The sequence below is a fragment of the Haplochromis burtoni genome, unplaced genomic scaffold (genome assembly GCF_018398535.1).
Source record: "Haplochromis burtoni strain Fernald_Lab_line unplaced genomic scaffold, NCSU_Asbu1 Contig_224, whole genome shotgun sequence".
NCBI lineage: Eukaryota > Metazoa > Chordata > Actinopteri > Cichliformes > Cichlidae > Haplochromis > Haplochromis burtoni.
In genome coordinates, this window is record NW_024582585.1 from 792,950 (window position 1) to 812,903 (window position 19,954).

Genomic DNA, 19,954 nt, shown 5'->3' on the forward strand with positions numbered 1-19,954 from the left:
TCATGAAGCTTCGCGTTGGGGTGAACCAATTGGATGAAAAGCTTCAGTGCTTCATGGGGCTTCATCTGCCCATCACTACCTTTCAGCACATTCACTTCATCAGATGCACTTTCTTCTTCTTATTTCTTACAGTTGTATTGGCGGTTGGCAAACAATTGAAAGGTGCATTACCGCCACCTACTGGCAGATGCACTTTGTTTCTTGTCCTCACCTTTGATTGGGGGTGGTGCTTGGCCTTAATTGCACTCACCTGTCACTCGTTATATAAGAACTGCACTCACCTACCCCTCACTCTTTCTTCACTCCCACACGGGCGGCAGCTGAGGTGAGTTTCTCTTTGAGTCCATGTATTATTTTGAGTTACTTAAATCATACTTTGTCCCTTTTAGTGATAGCAGTCCATGTGTCTTTCCTTTACCCGTTATCTAATTAAAAAGACAAAACCTGCAAATGATTGATGACTGCTTATTCTCATTCTAATCGGATGAGTCCATGATGATGACTACTTAAACCCTGAAACTTCCTTCCTCCAAAACAGACACCCCGCTGTTTCCGGGCTGGCCAATAATAACGGTGAGATTTAACGTATTTTATCCGATAAATAAACCCTGTAAAATGTATTCCCCCCCAGCAGCCCTTTGAATGTCTCCCTAGTATGGCCACAACACCTCACTCTTGGAGCACTTTTTTTGCCACATGTATGGCAAACCACATCTCAGCTGTTTGTGGAGGTAAAATAATTCTGCACAATTAGGCTCAGCCATTGTTGCGAGTGCGCACACCAAGGGGCCTGCGAGACATTTATACAGCTGTATTTCGCACATGACTATGAAAGGCGGAAGAGGAAGTAGTTCCTCTGAATGTAGACAATCCGAATGTTAGTTTCTTCCCGCTGTGTTCCTGTTAGTGATGAACTACAAATTTACTCTAAATTACTAAAATAGCGATGTTTTAATGTGAGAATCGGTTCTAGAACATAAATGATTGGTATCGGAGGAATCGATATTTCAGGATCGATCCGCGCATCACTATTGGTAACTATCATTTATTAAACAGTGTTATATACAGTGACATATAGGAGGCGCTAGTTGAGACTAAGTGATGCATCACTGCAACATGGGTGATCTTCACTTTGTTTTCTGTGTGGGCATTAACACCTGGTTTGAGTTTAATGAGAGAGAGCCTGTGAGTGGCTCCAGGTGGGTCCTTACAGAGACAGGAGGACCAACAGCCGCATACGTCAGTCCACCTTAAATCGTGGCACCACGTGACCGTGTTCCTGGAAAGTTCCTGGAAATGCTGCCTTTGTGTTTATGGTGACATTGGTTCTTAGGCAGCTGCTGGACTCGGTTGTGCCCAGCTCTCTGACGGACGTTCGGACGCTCGATTAGGACCCGCTCGGTGCTTTTCGGTCTCTCCGGTAGCTGCCGGTGCGCGGTTGCTCCCCGGGTGGAACTGGGTGTCAGAGAGACGGCAGGGACCTCCGTTTATCTGCACTGTAACCCGCCATTTGTAAATCGGGAAAGACAAGAAAGAAGGAAAACCTCCAGCAGCGGAGCGTTTCTCGGGATTTGGACTAGAAGTGTTACTGGGGACATGTCGGGCCCCCCCGAGGACACATCGGCGGCAGCGCTGCTGAGCCCGCCGTGACTTTTAGCTAGACAGCAGCTAGCAGGACGTAAAGCAGTCAGGTGCGTGTGCTTGTTTTTATCACCAACATATCACCAAAACTCAAACCAGGTGGGTAAACACGCACCCAAATAGACAAGTAACACGCCGATAATACGCTCCAGACTGCACAGAGCCTTCTGCACTGACCTGTGCTCCCAAGTTCGATTATTTTACCCAGAATAATGGGAGCCCTTCTACTGCCTGTCGAATTGCGTTCACATTTAGAATAAGCTTCTCGGTGTTCGCATCTGATTAAAACGTAATAATCTAATTTTCCCGCTATTTTTACAGCCCATTCTTCAGTTCGGCACACAATAACTCCCCGTCCAGGTTTTGCTTTAGGAAGGGCTCTTTTTTTAATCATCGTTGTAGAACTGTTCATGTTATACCAAATTCTACTCAAAATTCTTCCAAATTCATCTCCGTGCCCAAAGCTGTGTAGATTTGAATAAAAACAAGCGGATTATGTATCCTGCTTTACACAGCTCTCCTTTCTATTCCGTCCACAAAGTTATTGTAATAAAATTAATTAATTTTGCATTACTCACTGCTGTTTCGCCAAATAGAATTTAAACTCGAAGTCACTGTAATATTTCTTCATGACCTCGGTGTAAAAAAAACAAAACAGAATATTTGTTCTTTCCTGACAGCCTGTTCCTCGGTTACACCAATATTTTTTTATTATTATTATTAGCAGCTATACGTGCAGAATTTTTTTTTTTAACAAATTCTATTGTAAAATCGCCTCATTTAATTTGTTTCCGAGGTCAGAGTGCAAAGTCGCTTTTAAAAACAGTGATTTTTGCGTCCTTTGTCCTCTGCAGTCAGACATAAAACCTCACAGCAGGTTTTAAACTGTACGCTTAGTTTGCTTTTTCCAAATAGCCCAGTTTTTCCAAATTCAGTTAAAATTCTTGTAATTCTCATTCTTCACGGAAGCCACTGTTGTAGACAACAAGACATCAGAGTGCAGTACTGATTTGTGCACACAGGAACAAGCAGCCTGTATTTATTCCGTTTCTTGTGTTTGCCCTGCTGGCCTGAATACTAAGCAGGTTATTCCACGGGGGGGAAATGGAGATCTCTCACCAAATTCTGTGAGAAATTCAGCTGCTTTAAGGCTGCCTGGAATGTAAACATGTGGCCTGTCCCCCAAAGTCCACTTTGAACAAGAACCACCTCACCTGACTGCTTTCTAAGGTGGAAAAATGAATTAATCTAACTTCAGTCTGCTGTTATGTGCTGAAACATTCACATACTTTCTTTGTTTAAACACAAAGCAGTCAAACAGCATTTGTTTCATGATGGACAGACGAGGAACTTAAGGTGTCTCTTTACTCTATTAGTTTAGTTAATAAGATTTCACCTTCCACCTGAGTTAATTTAAAACTGCCACTATATCTGCTGCACAGAATAAAGAAGCTGGTCTCTGAAAGATGTTTGGAGGTTTGTCTTTGCAGAGATAAGTTGCATAAGCACTCAGGAATGTGAGATAACAGAGTTAACCTAACAGAGGACAGGAGTAACACACCGAGCCCTTCAACACATTTCTCATCTGAATGATTTCCACTATTTACTCAAATATAAAAGCATTAAAGGGACTTCGGCAGAGTGCCAGTCTAAAATGTTTTAACTTTCTATTATTGCTTTATTTCTCCCCAGTCTTTAAAACACTTTAATGATAGTTATGGTGAATATTGTTGTTGTTGTTTTTTGTTTTGTTTTTAAAGGCCACACAAATGCCACACAAAGCAGTTTTAACCAGTGGTCATAAATGTGGACTTTTTTTGACTGGAATTTGGTAAGAGGGAAAAAATACTGCTCAGTTAAAGCCATTGAAAATCTTCCTGTAGTGAAGAAATAAACAATACTCTTTGATAGACACTATGTACATTTTTTTTTTTTTTGTTTCACATCATCAGTCTTTTGGCATTTTTGACCTTAAAGTTACTTCGCTTTTTGTTTTTAGCTGATGTGTTTGATTATGGTTAAGGTTTAAAGTTGAAATTCCTTTCTGTCTCATATGAACTTAAATTTTTTTAAATAATAACGAAGATCCAGGAAAAGAATGTGATTTTGGCCTTTTTTGTTTGTTTTTACGAATTTCTCTCAGTTTGGACAAAAATGCCTCTGCAGAGTTCAGATGTCAGGTTTGTTCAAAAACATTCAGCCTCCTCCCCCAAAAATCTACAAATCTGACACCCAACAGTTTTAAACTATTTCAATCAGTTTGGTCTTAAATCTGCACTTTTTTTGACTGGGGTTTGGTATGAGAGAGACTGTATACCTGTTTGTTTTAGTGCTGAATTTATTTATTTACTTAGAGGTGATGAGTCAATCTCGTGTTTTACAGTCAGCTGATTATTTAGTGAAACATAAATCTGTCTGATCTGTCTTTATGAGTAATATTGTCTTAAAGATAAAGCTTTATTTACCGGCTCACTTGAACGTAAAAAACGCTGAAATGTTGAGAAATACAACTTTCTCTTGTTGAGTTTCTGGTTAAATGTTTTCAGACTTCATTCAGGCTCTAAAGTATTTTCGGATCAACTTTTTTTGAGTGGAGCCTGGTGTGCAAGCCTCCTGTCAGATTTTTCTTCTTCACTGGTTTTTCTCCTGAACTTCCAGGACTTTGACACTGTGGTGTGAGCAGTTGCGCCCTGTAGACTTTGTCCATGTCTCAGCTGTGGGCCTGAAGGTCGGATTTATCCAATGACTTGCCAGTCCTCAGAGTCCACGGAAACCATCGAGAGTGACAGACGAGCCGACAACAATACCGGCGCTGTGGAATCTGACGAGAGCCGCATTGCCGCTGCCATGAAGGAGCTCAGAAACACGGGTAGGAAAGATTTACGCCTCCACAGTCTCCATCCAGAGGAGAACAGCTGGAAACCAAAGCCCAGCAGGTGGAGTTTCCATCCTCTTGTTCTTTTTTTTTATTTTGGCAGATTTAGTGGGGGGCACATCCAAAACTAAAAAGGCTCACCTTAGTGCATCAAATAGTCCTGTTCAGGAGGCTGAAAAATCACAAACACAGCAGATTTTTCTTTAAAGCATGATGGTTAACAGCTCCAGAGACGTTGCAGCGAGTCTTCAGGTACCCAGCCGCCACAAATCAGCTGATTGATTTCATTCTCAGCTCATAACATGAGCGGCACTGCCGTCTCTAAAGGTCTCCTTGGCTGGTTTGGGCCGTTTCGCACCACAGCTGCTGCATTCAGTGACAGACAGGGGAACAGTGAAAGGTGTGCACTGTATGTTGTTTCACACACCTGAAAGAATCAGTGTGGGTCTAGGTGGCGCCATTACTCTCCACCAGGCTCCACCAGACAGATTCACAAAAACATTTTACTGTGAAACAAACGGGAGCTGCTCTTTTGCAGCCATCCTGATTGGTTGGTTAGTTTGGTCATTTTGTGGTTTTAACCTGTTAAGTTCCCATTAATAGCTAGTATAAAGGTGCGGTGAGCAACAGTGACGTCACATGTTGGTTTCTGAAGTCCTGTTTCCAACCAAGACTTTGAGTAATTATTTATTGTTGGAACAGCAAGGGAGACTGGGGGCGTGGTTTCAGATTAAGATATGGTCTCAGCACGACAGTGGGGGGGGGTTGGTGATCTCCAAACACTGACACATACAGACAGCTCGGTCACTGGGTGCTACCCCTGAGCAGGCTTCCAAAAGTTGGCTAATCAGAACAAACTGAGCTTTTAATGAGACAGGTTAAAACGGGTGGTTTCAGAGAGAGGATGAGCTGGGATAAAGGGTTATTCTGAAGTTCATCTTTTGCTTACTGTCAGGTTGGTACTGGGGCAGTCTGACGGCTAATGAAGCCAAAGAGATCCTGCAGGACACCTCCGAAGGCACCTTCCTGCTGCGGGACAGCTCTCAGAGAGATTACCTCTTCACCATCTCCGCCATGACGTCAGCAGGTCCCACCAACCTGCGGATCGAGTTCAAACACGGCAAGTTCAAGCTGGACTCGGTGGTCCTGGTGAAGCCCAAGCTGAAGCAGTTCAAGAGTGTGGTCCACCTGGTCGAGTACTACGTCCAGCTGTCCAGGAGCAGCGACAAGGCGGCGTCGGCATCAAATTCTCGGGTCTCTCCGGTGCCGCCTAATGGCACAGTGCAGCTGCTACTCACCAAACCCGTGTACACCTCCACGCCATCCCTGCAGCACCTCTGTCGCATCACCATCAACCAAAGGACACGGCAGGTTCAGGATTTGCCGCTGCCCAACAGACTAAAGGACTACCTGACGGAATACGCCTACAATGTGTAAGGACTGATGTCATCTTACCACTGACTGATCCCATCGTGTGCTGCTCTACAGGGTCACGCAATAAGCTGCAGTGTCGATGTGCTCTGAGTCTGCAGCCAATCACACCGGAGTCAGAGGGGAAAGGTCTGATGGAAACGCCATGTCACATGACCCCTCCTGACCACAGCTACCTCTCTGCTCTGTGGTGACTTGACACCTCGTCGTCCCCTCACCTTTACCAGATCATCACTTTTCAGAACGTCCATTTTCCCCTGAATCCGTATGCTGATTTTTAAAATGGACCAGATAAATTTGAAGTATCTTAAGGTATTAATGTTTACAGTGGTTACTGATGTGGTCACTGATGTTACATGGTTCTATGAAACGTCATATTACAAATACCATTATTTAAAAAGCTTTGTTATTAATTTTGCTTGTTGACACTTTGAGTGATGCAGAGGGGGAAAGTGGTGCTATCGGGCTGCCCCCAAGTTAATTTTATAAATAAAAACAAGAATATTTTATTTACCTTCATGAAAACAATAAAATTATTTTAAATTTCAGGTTTGCTCTGCTGATGAATCACAGATTTGCACAGGTTTGGAAAACATTCCCTTTAAATTACAGCTGCAACTAAAGATTGGTAGTTGACTAATCTGTCAATTTTTCTTCAATTAGTCAACGATTATTTCAGTAACTCTTGTCCCTGTGGGCAAACCTCCTGTTCTAGGCTCCAGGACCTCACCTTCTCTGGTCTGCCCACCTGTGACTGTCACCCTGTTGTCTCATTCCACAGCAAATTCAAATAATTACCCAGGAAACGTGTGAATTTGAAAATAATCCAATGTATCTCTAGCATTACTCAATAGCACGGTCAGAATAAAAGTGAAGTCAATAAAATATCAAGAAACTTAAATTAAAGTGCTACTTTAAACAGAAAAGTGTCCATAAGCTCAAATAAAGCTTTGAATTAAAAAAAAAAAAATTATATTTTTGTTCAGGTTCAAAATAACAAGTTTCCGAAGTTTACAGATGATTCAGTTCATGAATTCACAACTGCAGTAGACATGCTCTGGAGGAAAGCTCACTCTTGTCTTTGAGATCCCAGCTGCTGATAAACATGCTGAAGATGCTCTCTCTCATGATTTCAGCAATTTGAGAGGTGCATCAGCCTCTTTTCAGAAATGTACTGGTTTGCTATTGGATTTCAGTCATTGGCTAACAAAACTGAAATGCTTAGCAAGCATCCTGAGGTTTCTAACAGGTAAGCTAAAATAAACATTACTGTACGAACATGAACAAGGTATCAATGTGACGCACTGACTTAGCTCTCAATAACGGACTCATCAGAGCTGATGTAACAGCTCTAGGGTGGCAGCGTTTGAAATGCTCATGCACTGCAGTCGTGGAAGGAAAGCTCAGTTTAGCACGGTCTGGTTTAACTGTTTAATTTTTGTAAAATACTTTCACTTTTTTTTTAAATTTAATCTCCCTTTCAGTTTACTTCTGTCATCCACTTTTGCCGTTCACACAATGTTCTTCTTCGTTAGTAGTGAGTGCAGTCTTGCCAGGTGATAGAGGCGATGCTACCCCCTGAGCTTCCTGTAGTGTATTGCTATTACAAAAGTGCATTCATGTGGTTTTTCTATAGGATGCATCTTAGTCAACATGATCAATTATAACAACGAATTGTAGCAGGCCTACTTAAAATGACTTTTTTTTTTTTTTTTGAATGGAGTTTGGTGTCAGAAGAACGTAAACAGCAAATTGTGGGTTCATGGGTTACTAGCTTTTCTCTTTATTTCAAATCTAAAGTAAACAGTGGGTGTCCAGAAGCTGGCCAATCAGAAAGTATGCTTTTAAAAGACGAGGACTGAAATGACTTAACTAAACAAAATAAATAACTTTAAACTTTTAATTTGTTTTTATTTCTTTATGTTTTCTTTGCTTTTTTTTTTTTTCTTTGTATGACTTTACTTAAAGTAAATAAGCTTTGAAAATATGGAGGGAAATACAAAAGCAAAAAAGAACAGAAACAAAACTAAAATATAAATATTTTCATTTAAAATATTTATAAAAAAATTCAAAAATTGAAAAAATTGTAAATAAAACTAATAGAGGTGTTAATACAAAATGAGACAAATACTGAAATATGTCCTATCTTATAACGTCATTATTTTGTGTTTTTAATAATTTCGTGCAGAGTTTTGGCCATGTTGGTCCTCCATATGTAACCTCTTTCAACCTGGTCACAGTAATTTAAGTGTTGAAACATGAATATTAATCGATTATTGATTAACCTTTTTTCACATTTTTAAATGTTTATTATTGATCAGTTAGTAATTATTGTTCCCATTAAGTTATTAATTATTTGATCAGTGGAAAAAAAGAAAAAAATATTTTAGACCAATTAGCGGTTCCAGATTGATTTTCTAATTGATCTTTTGATTGATTATTCGGCCTCTTCATGTTGGAAAGTTTCTGCGAGGATTTCTGTGGAAATAATTAACAGAAGGAAAACAAAAATCAGGAAATAGAATAATTTTCCATTTTTCTCCACCAGTCAGAGCTTGTCAGTCCCACCTGTAAACACAAGTAAACAGAGCCTTCTGATTGGCCGACAGACAGCCTGTGACAGTGAACGCTGGTGAGGCGGAGAGTCGAGGTGTCCTCGTTCAGAATCAAAACAAGCTCCTCAGACTTTGTACCTGCATGTAGTAAATACTCAGTTTTCTTAAACTGTGATTGGCTCAGAGCTGTAAAGGTGCAGGACCTGTTTTTTCTGTAGCAAGGAGATGGAAAGGCACACTTTCAAAGCTCAATTCATCAAATAACCTCAGTCTGCAGCAATGAACCAGCTTCAGGCTGTGTGAAGACCTTCCAACCAAACTCAATTTAAATATCCTACGTTTTTATTACCAGTATCATGGTCTCCTAAATTCAGCACAGACACTGAGACCTGGTTAAAAAATATGTTTATATCTTTATTTTATTTTACCAGGAAGTCTCACTGACACCGTATCTCTAGCTTCGAGCCCTTACTCAGGAAGGAACCTTTAACTACAATTCAGCCAAACTCAATTCAAAAATCTAAATACATCCTGCTGGTGTTAGTAATTAGTCCCGATAAATTCAGCACCATCTTTGTTGTTGTCGTCATCATAATCATCAGGGTTTTTCCTGCTTACAAAAAGTTCTTGTTTTACCCCCAATGTAAAAGAAAAATCCCCAGAAATGTGGTGCAAGTGTGTGATTTGGATTAAATGGTCTTAGTCTCAAATATGTCTCCAAACAAAACAAAACCCGCTGAACCACCACATTTCACAAACATGTTTAACAAACCCTGACCAAGCCTCATTAAAAAGCTTTTGTTTTTAGGATTCATATTCACCCACCAGTGTTGATGGTTAATGCTGAGTCTCTGGAGCACATTTAACCAAACTTCATTCAAAAATTGCATGTTTTTTGGGGGGGCCTGTGGAATCTTGTGGTTGCCTCATTAATCCAACAGACATGCAAGCACTTAATTTAATGAAAAAAAAACATTTAGTCATGGATTCAACCTGTTTGTTACCGTAGAAATGAAGGTTACACAAGTGACCATGTTATGTTTTTGTCACGTTGTCCCTGATCGGGTACAGGGCGTCGACGCTGCATGCTCACGCTCTGTCAACTTTCTTTAAAATCATTTTCAAACATCCAATCACGCTCAGCATCAGCCAAGAAGAAGGGGCAGAGCTGTTTGGTCATGTAGCTGCTCAGGTAAACAGGGTGTGTCCTGTGATGTGTGTATAAGGAGGGCCAATCAGGGTGTTTGTTTGTGCTTCAGCCTTGATATCTGACCAGTTCCATGATGAAGATGACAAAGAGCAGCTGAATTAAGCATGGATGCACCAAGCAGGCAGGGCGTGTGCGCGTTCTTGTACATATTGCAGCCCCTGTGATCTGATGAAGTATATAATTAATCGTGTCTGTATTTCTGGTATGTTTCTGAAGCATGTAAATGATGAACTGATCAGCTCCTACCAGGAGATCAATAAATTTTATATGGTGCCTCATCAATAATGTCTCACTGCTGCTTATACTTCATGCTGTTATTGATTCACACCCACAGGACAAAACTATGGAAGCCCAGGTATGTGTGTAATAAATGGTTGGGTTTTTTTTTATCATTTATTGAAAGGAAAAAGCTGAATATCTTCATTAATAATCAGATTTTTTTTTTTAATAAAAACATAATACAATCATAGATGGTTCATTTTTTTAAACATCATGTTTATGTTTTGGAAGGACATTAAATCCAGAAACAGGATTAAGTTAAAAACATATTACATACATATTTGCAGATCTATCAGTAGAACCTCATGTCTGACTGGAAATTAAATCAGTAAAAAAAAAAAAAATCTCAGCGATGACATTAAACACGTGAAGAATAGACACAAAACTTTGACGTGTGCGAAAAAGGTTTTTAATTTCAGTTAATTCCAGTTTAAATCCCCATCACTTTTAATTTTAAAGAAGAATAACATGTTTTTTCATGTTGGTTGCCTGTACGAAGCTTGTCCTTCAGTCAGAAAAACGGAAATGAAAGCACAAATAAACATATGAATCACATATTATCAATAACAATGTCAAAAACAGATTCAGTTAACTGTAAATTGGTCTTTGAAAATAAAAGCTTGTAATAAAGGACAATGTGACACGAGGTTTTGTGAACTCCATGGAAAATCTTTCAGTTTGGGGAATTTTATTTTGAATTCCTAAATGTAAGTATCTGATATATAACAAATATATTAACTTCTTTGGTCAGATTGTGGCTTTTTAATGAATTCGGCAGATATTTTATGAACGTTATTTTCTTTTTTTATTAATAAAAAATATCTTGTATCTATAAAATTACCCTTGGTTTTTAGCTAATGCTGTGTGTTAGGTAACGTTGCTCGATGCTATGGTACGCTGAACCTAATTCAATACTTTGTTTTTGAGGTTTCCTCGTGGATTTATTAATGAAGAATATTTATCAGTAAAGTGGAACGCTCTGCGAGGCTTCTTACCGAACTTCGGCGTACATTTACGTCACCAGAAATCATCTTATCAGAACCAATCTGCATAAAATCTGTTTTCCCTCAAAGTTAATTTTATCCGGGGTATAAACGCACGCCGAATTTAAGATCAATGACTAACCAATCCTTCCACGCAAATAGACCCCATATTAACCACCAATCTAAGCAAATTTTAGATTGTATTACCATAAAAAAATGTGAACGCAACGTGATTAGCAAAGACTTTGGTTCCGCCTGCTTGTTTCCACCCGAGCACAAAAACAGAGCAGTTGAAAGGTAGTTGTACAGCTGACACAAAGGACTAGTTTAATGATGTGGAACTGCTTATTTTTATGAGCTTCGGTGAAATGGACCCGGTGCACAGAGCCGTCCTCCGAAAACACCGGCTGGAGCTGTCCGGCCAGCTTCTGGTAAGCGAAACCATCGTTCCGTTTCTGTACCAGGAGGAGATTTTAACGGACGCGCAGGTGGAGGACATCGAGTCCCGATCCACGGAGAGACAGAAGACCCTCCGGCTCCTGGACCTCCTGCCGAGCCGCGGGCCCCGGGCCTTCCAATCCTTCCTGCGGTCCCTGCAGGATTTCAATTGGGTCCGGGACCGACTGCTGCAGGAGCTCCAGACCCCACCTGAACCCGGACCCAAAGGTAAAACCAATCAGGGTGCGGAGGAATCATACCTCTCTACATAAACCCGGAAGTCTTGTTGGCAGAAACATGAGGCACAGGTACTTTAGCCAGACCAGATCCAGGACACAGATCAGCCTCTGGGTCCTTTGTTTTAGGATCAGATGAGGGTCAGAGGTCACTGATGTTTGTCTGAGGAGACTACATCCAGTGTGACCAGGTCCAAATGTAAGACCTCTTCTCTTGGACCTCTGTAACGTGGACTACATCAAAGACTCTGACCACTGTGAGTGGGTCACATTTAGTTCAACCAAACCTTATGGAAGTATTGTCTGATTTGAGGACTGAACCATGAAATAATTTCCAGAAAATTCTAATTTTTGAAAATCGACTGTTTATTGAACCATGTGACAAATTTATTTAAAACATTAATTACATTTCAGTTTTCTTATATGACTTTTAATTTGTATCACATTTGCTGCATTTGGCTTTTTTAATTGCTTAAAAATGGATAGTGCCATTTATTTTTAGGGGGGAAATCACACTGATGATTTACTGGGGCGATTGTGGCTCAAGAGTTGGGAGTTCGCCTTGTAATCGGAAGGTTGCCTGTTCGAGCCCCGGCTTGGATAGTCTCGGTCGCTGTGCCCTTGGGCAAGACACTTCACCCGTTGCCTACTGGTGGTGGTCAGAGGGCCCGGTGGCGCCAGTGTTCGGCAGCCTCGCCTCTGTCAGTGCGCCCCAGGGTGGCTGTGGCTACACTGTAGCTTGCCATCACCAGTGTGTGAATGTGTGTGTGAATGGGTGGATGACTGGATATGTAAAGCGCTTTGGAGCCCTTAGGGACTAGTAAAGCGTTATACAAATGCAGGCCATTTACCATTTACAAGTCTAAAAACCCCACAAAAAATGTATGTAGCAAATATGATACACTATTTAACATTTATCAAAATCAGAAGTGTTCGGCAGAACAAATTCCCCACTTAGAAAAATGGGAGGAGACTGATCTGCTCCAAGGAGGTTTGGGATTATGCAGAATCAGCATCATGTGAATGTGATCCCAAACATCTGGCTGGGAAGCTGCTGCCAGGTTCCTGGAAACCAAGAGGGAGGTAATAAAAGGAGGAGGTGGACGAGGGAGGCCTGGGCAGGAAAACAAACTCTTCCTCCTCCTCTGAGTGGTGGGTTTTCAGCCTCTCAAAATCCCCTTGTTTTATTTTTGTCTGAGTTTAGTTTCCCAGAATTTTCCTGCTGCAGCCGTTCTTGGAGTCCCTGATTTTGATTGTTTTTTCCAGGAAAGTCCCACGTCGTGCTGACAAAGTATTGATGCAGAATCCTGACCGTCTAATCCTGTCATCTCTGTCCTAATCTGAACTAAAATGTAAAGACTCAGACTTTTTAGTGTTAAATGTAACTTTCTCTCTGTTTGCTCAATCCTCAAATCCAAATCTTAGATTTGTATAGTTCACACTAATCTCATAACTTGGATTCATAAAATTCACAACTTTGTCACTTTTAATCCCGAAATTGTAAACTTCAGACACACAAGGTTGGAATTTTAAATTTGTTTTGACTTTAATTTGAAAATGTGGATTTTTATTTATAAAATGAATCCAAATGAATCGTGCAGGACTTCCTGTAGGTTGAAGTCATCCCGTGAGCTGGAAGTCTGAACACGGAGCATTGGTCTTAACGAGTCTCCTGACTTTGATTAAAGCCCGAGAGGAAGACTGTCCTCTTCCTTCAGTCTAACCTGAAGCACATCTTCATCACGGGACTGTGGATGCTTTCAGTTTAAAGTTAATGAAACAAATAATCTGCAGCTTCCATCAGATGCTGAGTAAAAACCAACAGCAGTCATTTATTAATACAATAATGTGATCAACAGTTATCCACCTAACCCAACGTTTGTGGATTTGATACTCCATCATTGTCACAGCTGACGGTAAACTGTGTTTTGGACAAAATGAAGCTCTTTCAGTGATTAATGAAGTGATCAGACAGACAGACGGATGCCAGCAGATGTTCTATTTTTGATCTGTAGGCGTCTGAGTCGTCTCACTACCCCTCAGACGGTCAGAGTTTGGCCTTCACTAGTTACCTGGTGTGGGGTTGGTCTGATCAGCGGCAGCAGAGAAGCCCTCTCACACCTGCAGAGCACTCTTCCATGGCATGCATTTTTAATCAACTTTGAGTTCAAATTTCTAACAATAACATGAACAATAACACTTCTTTGAAAAAAAGTTTCTTTGACATTCAGTTTAAAACTTTTTTTAGACTTCTCCCGAAAACCAAAACTGTCACCAAAAAAAAAAAAAAATCATGTTTAACCTCAGAATATGTACTGACAAAAAACAAAAACACTTTTCAATGTAATCTTAATTCGTTGATTTTGGACTTAATAATGACTTATTTTCGATATAATTATTTCTTGTACACATCAACATATATATTCAGTTTTGTTGTTTTATAGGGAAAATTTAGATGTATCAAAAACTCAAAACTGTAAATGAACTAATACAATGAATTTATTTTCTAAATAACACAAAATATGACTTATTTTTATTTGCTTAGACAAAGACTTTATTCGGGTTTAACTGAAGTTTTTTTTTTTAAATAGAATTTCTAATAATTACTTTTCAATTTATTCTTAGAGTAAATGTTTATTTTAATTTTAAAATTCTGAAATTCTCTTTAAACTAATTATTGAATTTGGAGTTTGTCATTCTGAAATATCACAAATTCAGACTTATTTCAAATCTGGACTAAATTTTCACATTTCAAGAAGAAAAAAAAGCAGACTTTGATCGACTGATTTATATTTGCCCTCTTCAGGTTTATTTCATAATATCAAATTCATCTAACACATTTCCAGTTTAAATTGTTTTAAATCTGAACATTGCTTTGGTTTGTAAACATCTTATTTTAAATGTTATCTCCAAATGTTTGAATGTTTGGTTTGTATTGTCAGGATTGTGATGTTTTCAACTTAACACCCTCATAAGGACAAACAGAAGTGAATGGCTGTTTGGATTGGGCAACTCCGAGCCCGTTGGTGCTCTGCAGGGTGCCGTTTGTTTGTAACCTCAGCTGGTTGAGCAATTCGAACTTTCCGGGGGTTGAACAAACAGTGAAGCGTGGTTACTGTGACCTCACAGGAAAACATGACGCCAACAGCTCATAGTATTTTTTCTGTTGTTGTTGATGTTGCCGTCCAATGAATGAAGACCAAACGGCACAGCCCTCCCACCACCGCCTGCCTACGTTAAAATACTGAGAACTGAAGTTACAGCAAAAACCAGTGACAGCAGAACAAATAAAGTTTATTCAAACGGCCAAAACACAAACAAGTGTAGAATGTTTTTGCCTTTTTCTGCTTCAAATGCTGACATCACTGAATCCATGCACGGCAGGCGTGAGCCCACCAAAATCTATTTAAAAAAAACTGTAATTTACATGACCTTTAAAATCCAAGCTTGTTTGCTGCTGCTGTAACCTCCTAGGACCTGGCGTCCACATCACATTTTGGGTTGTCTAGACCAAAATACAAAATTTTGCTCTACAAGGGCCTGATATCCACTTACGAGGACATTATACTACCTCGGTTCTATCAAAAATCTAAACGAATATCCTCATATGTGGCTCTAATTTTTCTCAGAAACAAAAATTAGGTAAAAAAAAAAAAAAATCAAAAATCTGGTAATTCTTTGTTTTTACATTCATCGGGTCCCGATCAGCCCAAGCATCAAAGAGAAATTAAAATCCACATTTTGAAATAAAAATGACAAAAACTGTGAAATAGAAATAAAAGTCAGGATTAAATCCAGAATCTGAAATTAGAACTGAGGTTCTAGTTCTAAGAGATGATAATGACATTATCATAATAAAAAAAGGTAAACAATGATTTTTTTTATATAGGTGAAAGTTTATTTCCTTTGACCTTCCTGTTCTCCGTCTGTCTGCAGACGCCTGTCGGCTCCAAGAATCGGTTCTACAGCGGGTTCCCTCAGATCGAGAGTTGTCCCAGCTGGCGTTGCGGCTCGGTGCCGAGTGGGAATCGGTGCTATTGGATCTGGGTCTGTCGGCAGAGGTGCTGTTTCGATGCCGGTCCGATCACAGCCTCAGTTCTCAGGCGGCGGCGCTCGCTGGGCTGGTGCGGTGGAGGCGGGCTGAAGGGAAGCGAGCGACAGTGGAGAGGCTACTGCAGAGTCTGCAGAGCGCTGGCATCCATTCAGCGGTCCTGGAGGACGTTCTGAACGTTTCTTCGTAATGCAGAGAGACGCATTTCAAATGAAGAAAAAGACTGAAATCTGAAATATGATATTAGGGAAAAATATACATTTTTACACTTATGTTCAAGTTTTGAAGTGTTTTCAGGATATAAATCAGAAAAATCTAATTTAGAACAAACTGAAGCAGCCAAAGACTAAAATGTGCCTTTATTGCTTGTGTCTGTGGGGTTTTAAACTTTTTACATAAAACTGATGTGTGATGCTAGAATCCTTTTATTAAACTTTATATCCAGAGAACACATCTTTAGATGAATGCTTTGTAGAAAGTCAACAATATGAAACAAAAAGAGTAAATTTGTGGCATAAATATCAACTCATGACAGTAAAATCCTGTTGAAGCAACATAACCTGTCGAAGGTTTGGGATTAAAGTTCAGTCTGAGATTAGATTATGTTTGAAGATAAAAAGTCTGGATTCTGAGAGACTTCATTTCAAATGTTGAAGCAGAAAGTCTGACAGAAAGAGCAGAAATGCAAAGAGATTTAAATCCTGAGTTTGTTCTGAAGTGTGTAAAGTGACAGGATGACGTTTCTTCATGCAGCTGAATCATCAGCATACAGGAGCATCCTCACCTGCTCTGCTTCATGCTTCACTCATTGTTACAGAGGCCCAGGATCAGAGACAGAAGGATTACTGTGAAATGTGAGTCATGCTGAGCTGGTCTGTCAGCTGGAAGTGAACAGAATAAGTTACTGTGATGAAGCAATGCACTATCCCTTTAAATCCTGATCAAATAAAGTTGGACTGAACTTTTTCCTGAGAAATTAAATCAAATGTTTCCTGTAAAAACTGTGTGTGCAGTGTTTGTGTTTCTTCCTCCACCACCACCTCCTTCCTGGAAGACGACCCAGATTTGTTTCAAGAAAACCAAATATTTTAGTCCGAGGAAAACCTTCAGAGAGCCCTTTGTGCCTCCAAACACAGGCGCGTGCACACACACAGTAACACACTCTTTAATACACACATGTAATAAAATAGTGTGACTCAGCCACACACACTAACACAGTAATACACTCTAAAAGGCGTCTAATAAAACATTGTGACACACACAGGAAGCTGTTCATTAATTCCTCAACAGCCTGCAGAGGGACGGCTTTCTGAGTTTTTAAGGTGGACTGAAGAGTTGAACTTTGTTTCCACAGTGACCATCTAAAAAAAGTGGTTGAAACCACGAAAAGTTCACATTTCTTCAGTTACTGAATTTGCTTTCTCTAACAGTTTTTAAAAGACTTTAAAAAGTGAAACCAGATCCCGGGTTAACCTTTAACCTTTGAACTGGTGGTTCTGAGGAATGTTTACATGGGTTTAAGCTCAGTATTTTCACCAAGCAGTGGAAATTTTCAGATTGAAAACTTTAATTAAAGTTAAAATGTTTCAAATGCGTGTGAGAGTTAATAGTTAAACATCTCACAACAAAATCATATATTTGTAGGATTTTCAGAAAAATACATAAGAAATCTAGGAAATAAAGTCAGAATTCTAGGTGTCTGAATAGAATAGAATAGAATAGAATAGAATAGAATAGAATAGAATAGCCCTTTATTCTAGATAGTGGCTGCACAGGTTCATCATCATCTCACTGAAAATAACTTGTACGAACAGTTTCAGTCCGGCTTCCGTTCATGTCACAGTACAGAAACAGCTCTAGTAAAAATCACCAATGATCTTCTGCTTGCAGCTGACTCAGGACTTATCTCCATCCTCATTCTCCTTGACATCATAGCAGCTTTTGATACTATCTCCCACCACATCCTCCTTCCCAGATTAGCATCTGTTGGCATCAGTGGTACAGTATTCGCCTGGTTTACCTCTTATCTCTCTGGCCGCTCACAGTTTGTTCAATTACTCCCTCACAGATCAGTATCTACTCCAGTTAATTCCGGTGTACCCCAAGGCTCTGTCCTGGGTCCTTTACTTTTTATCATCTATCTCCTACCCCTAGGTAATATTTTTAGGAAGCATAACATCCAGTCTCACTGCTACGCAGATGACACCCAGCTCTACCTATCCTCCAAACCCACAGCTACTCACCCACCCACATCCATTTCTGACTGTTTAAGTGAAATCAAGGTCTGGTTTACTCACAACTTTCTTAAACTTAATGGCAATAAAACAGAATTCATTTTAATAGGCACCAGATCAAAACTGACTACAGTTCCAACCAGTCTTTCGGTATCCATTGATAACTCTGATGTCACACCCTCCCCTCAGGTTAAGAGTCTTGGTGTCATTCTCGATAGCACTCTGTCCTTCACAGCATATATAAATAATATCACTCAGTCTTCCTACTTTCATCTCCGTAATATTAACCGTCTTCCTCCCTCACTCACTCCAAACAGTACCGCCATACTTGTCAATGCTCTTGTCACATCTCGTTTAGATTACTGTAATTCTCTTCTCTATGGTCTACCTCACAAATCCCTCCATAAATTGTAGTTAGTTCAAAATACAGCTGCTCGTATTATTTCCAGAACTAGATCCACTGAACATATAACACCTGTTCTTAAACAGCTCCATTGGCTTCCAGTTCACCTCTGGGTCAATTTCAAGATCCTGCTTCTCACTTTCAAAGCGCTTCATAACTTTGCTCCTCCATATCTATCCGATCTTCTCCATACATACTTATCCCTTTGTACACTCCGCTCTTCTTCAGCTTCCCTTCTGTCTCTTCCACCTGCTCGCCTGACTAACATTGGACTCAGAGCCTTTAGTTGTTCTGCCCCGAGACTTTGGAATGCACTTCCACTTGTTCTCCGGACCACACACTGTCTCACCACTTTTAAATCACGTATCAAAACTCATCTATTTAGAATTGCATACACCTGATCTGTCTTAGTCCATTTTTACCTTGCTCAGTTTTTATACTTGTCTTTATACTTTTATGACTGTTTATGTCTAAATTTTGGGTACCGAACACCCAGGCAGGAGGAGGGCACACTCTCCACTGAGGAGCAGTAGAAGGCCAGCAGCAGCTTCTGGTCCTGATTATTCTTCCTCAGAACAGAGAAAGTGCAGCCACAGCCGGGCCTTCTTTACCAGGGCAATGGTGTTGTGGGTCCAGGTGATGTGAGTGCCCAGAAACCTAAAGGTGGAGACAGAGTCCACCCTTCTCCATTTATATTGAGAAAGCACCTGTCTGTGCCTCCTGAAGTCCATTATGAGTTCTTTTGTTTTAAAGATGTTCAGCTTCACTGTATTTATACTGTATGCTGTCTCATCTCCTCCAGAGATGAGCCCAACCACAGTGGTGTCATTGGCATTCTTGACGGTGACATTGGTTGGGTGGGTTGTGTTTAGTCATAGGTGTACAGGGTGTACAGTAGGGGTGCGGTGCTGAGTTGGAGGGTGAGGTGGAGGCTGAGTCAGACTGATTAAGGCCGGTTTGGTAGGAAGTCTTTAATCCAGGAGCAGATGGCACAGGGGATCTGAAGGTGAGGATGTCTGGGATTATGGTATTGAACACTGAGCTGTGGTCCACCAAGAGCATCCTCACTAGCTCTTCCTAGTCTCCAGATGGCTCAGCGCTCTGTGAAGGGTGATGGTGATGGCTTCTGCTGTGGACTGATTTGCTCTTGATGCAAACTGGTGGGGGTCAATGGAGGAGGTAGGCAGTCTCTGATGTGCTGAGACACTATCTGCACGAAACACTGCAGGACTACATATGTGAAGTCTGTAGTCATTGAGGCTGTGGTCATGTTTTCTGGATGTTTGCTGAATGTTTGTTGGATGTTTTCTAGATGTTTATCGGATGTGGTGACAGCAGATGAAGCAGCAGTCTGGTAATGTGTGGTTTCCACCAGCAGGGGGTGGAGCAGGCTCATGATGCATCTTCAGGTCGTGAAGGCAGACTTTCACCTGAAGCAGACAAAGCTTCCAGTTCCCGTTGCTGTTTCAGGATCATAATGACTGTTTGCAACTTTTGGAAAAAGAAGTTCTCCCTTTCAAAATAAAAATTATTTTCAGTCGCTTCAGCGGCATGGAGAAGGAAACAGCAGTGACACAAACAGCTGATCAAAGTCCAGTTGATCTGAAAGTAAGAGCTG

General features: G+C 40.5%; 2 protein-coding genes across 4 annotated transcripts; both read left to right on the forward strand.

Annotated features, from left to right (window-relative positions):
* The first annotated feature begins 272 nt into the window (after window positions 1-272).
* On the forward strand, window positions 273-10,335 carry socs2 (suppressor of cytokine signaling 2). Of its 3 annotated transcripts, XM_005937099.3 has the most exons (4): window positions 278-325; window positions 539-573; window positions 4,300-4,510; window positions 5,472-10,335. In XM_005937099.3, exons 3-4 carry the CDS (start codon window positions 4,384-4,386, stop codon window positions 5,951-5,953), a joined length of 609 nt encoding a protein of 202 aa, XP_005937161.1. In that variant the 5' UTR covers window positions 278-325; window positions 539-573; window positions 4,300-4,383; the 3' UTR covers window positions 5,954-10,335. The 3 variants fall into 3 exon arrangements, with proteins under 3 accessions (XP_005937162.1, XP_005937161.1, XP_005937163.1); XM_005937100.3 differs by lacking the exon at window positions 539-573 and having other exon boundaries at window positions 273-325; XM_005937101.3 differs by lacking the exons at window positions 278-325; window positions 539-573 and adding an exon at window positions 1,120-1,691.
* A 540-nt stretch (window positions 10,336-10,875) lies between these two features.
* On the forward strand, window positions 10,876-16,700 carry cradd (CASP2 and RIPK1 domain containing adaptor with death domain). The gene is made up of 2 exons (XM_005937098.3): window positions 10,876-11,640; window positions 15,585-16,700. The coding sequence occupies exons 1-2, from the start codon at window positions 11,328-11,330 to the stop codon at window positions 15,887-15,889; spliced, it is 618 nt and encodes a 205-aa protein (XP_005937160.1). The 5' UTR covers window positions 10,876-11,327; the 3' UTR covers window positions 15,890-16,700.
* The last annotated feature ends 3,254 nt before the right edge of the window (window positions 16,701-19,954 follow it).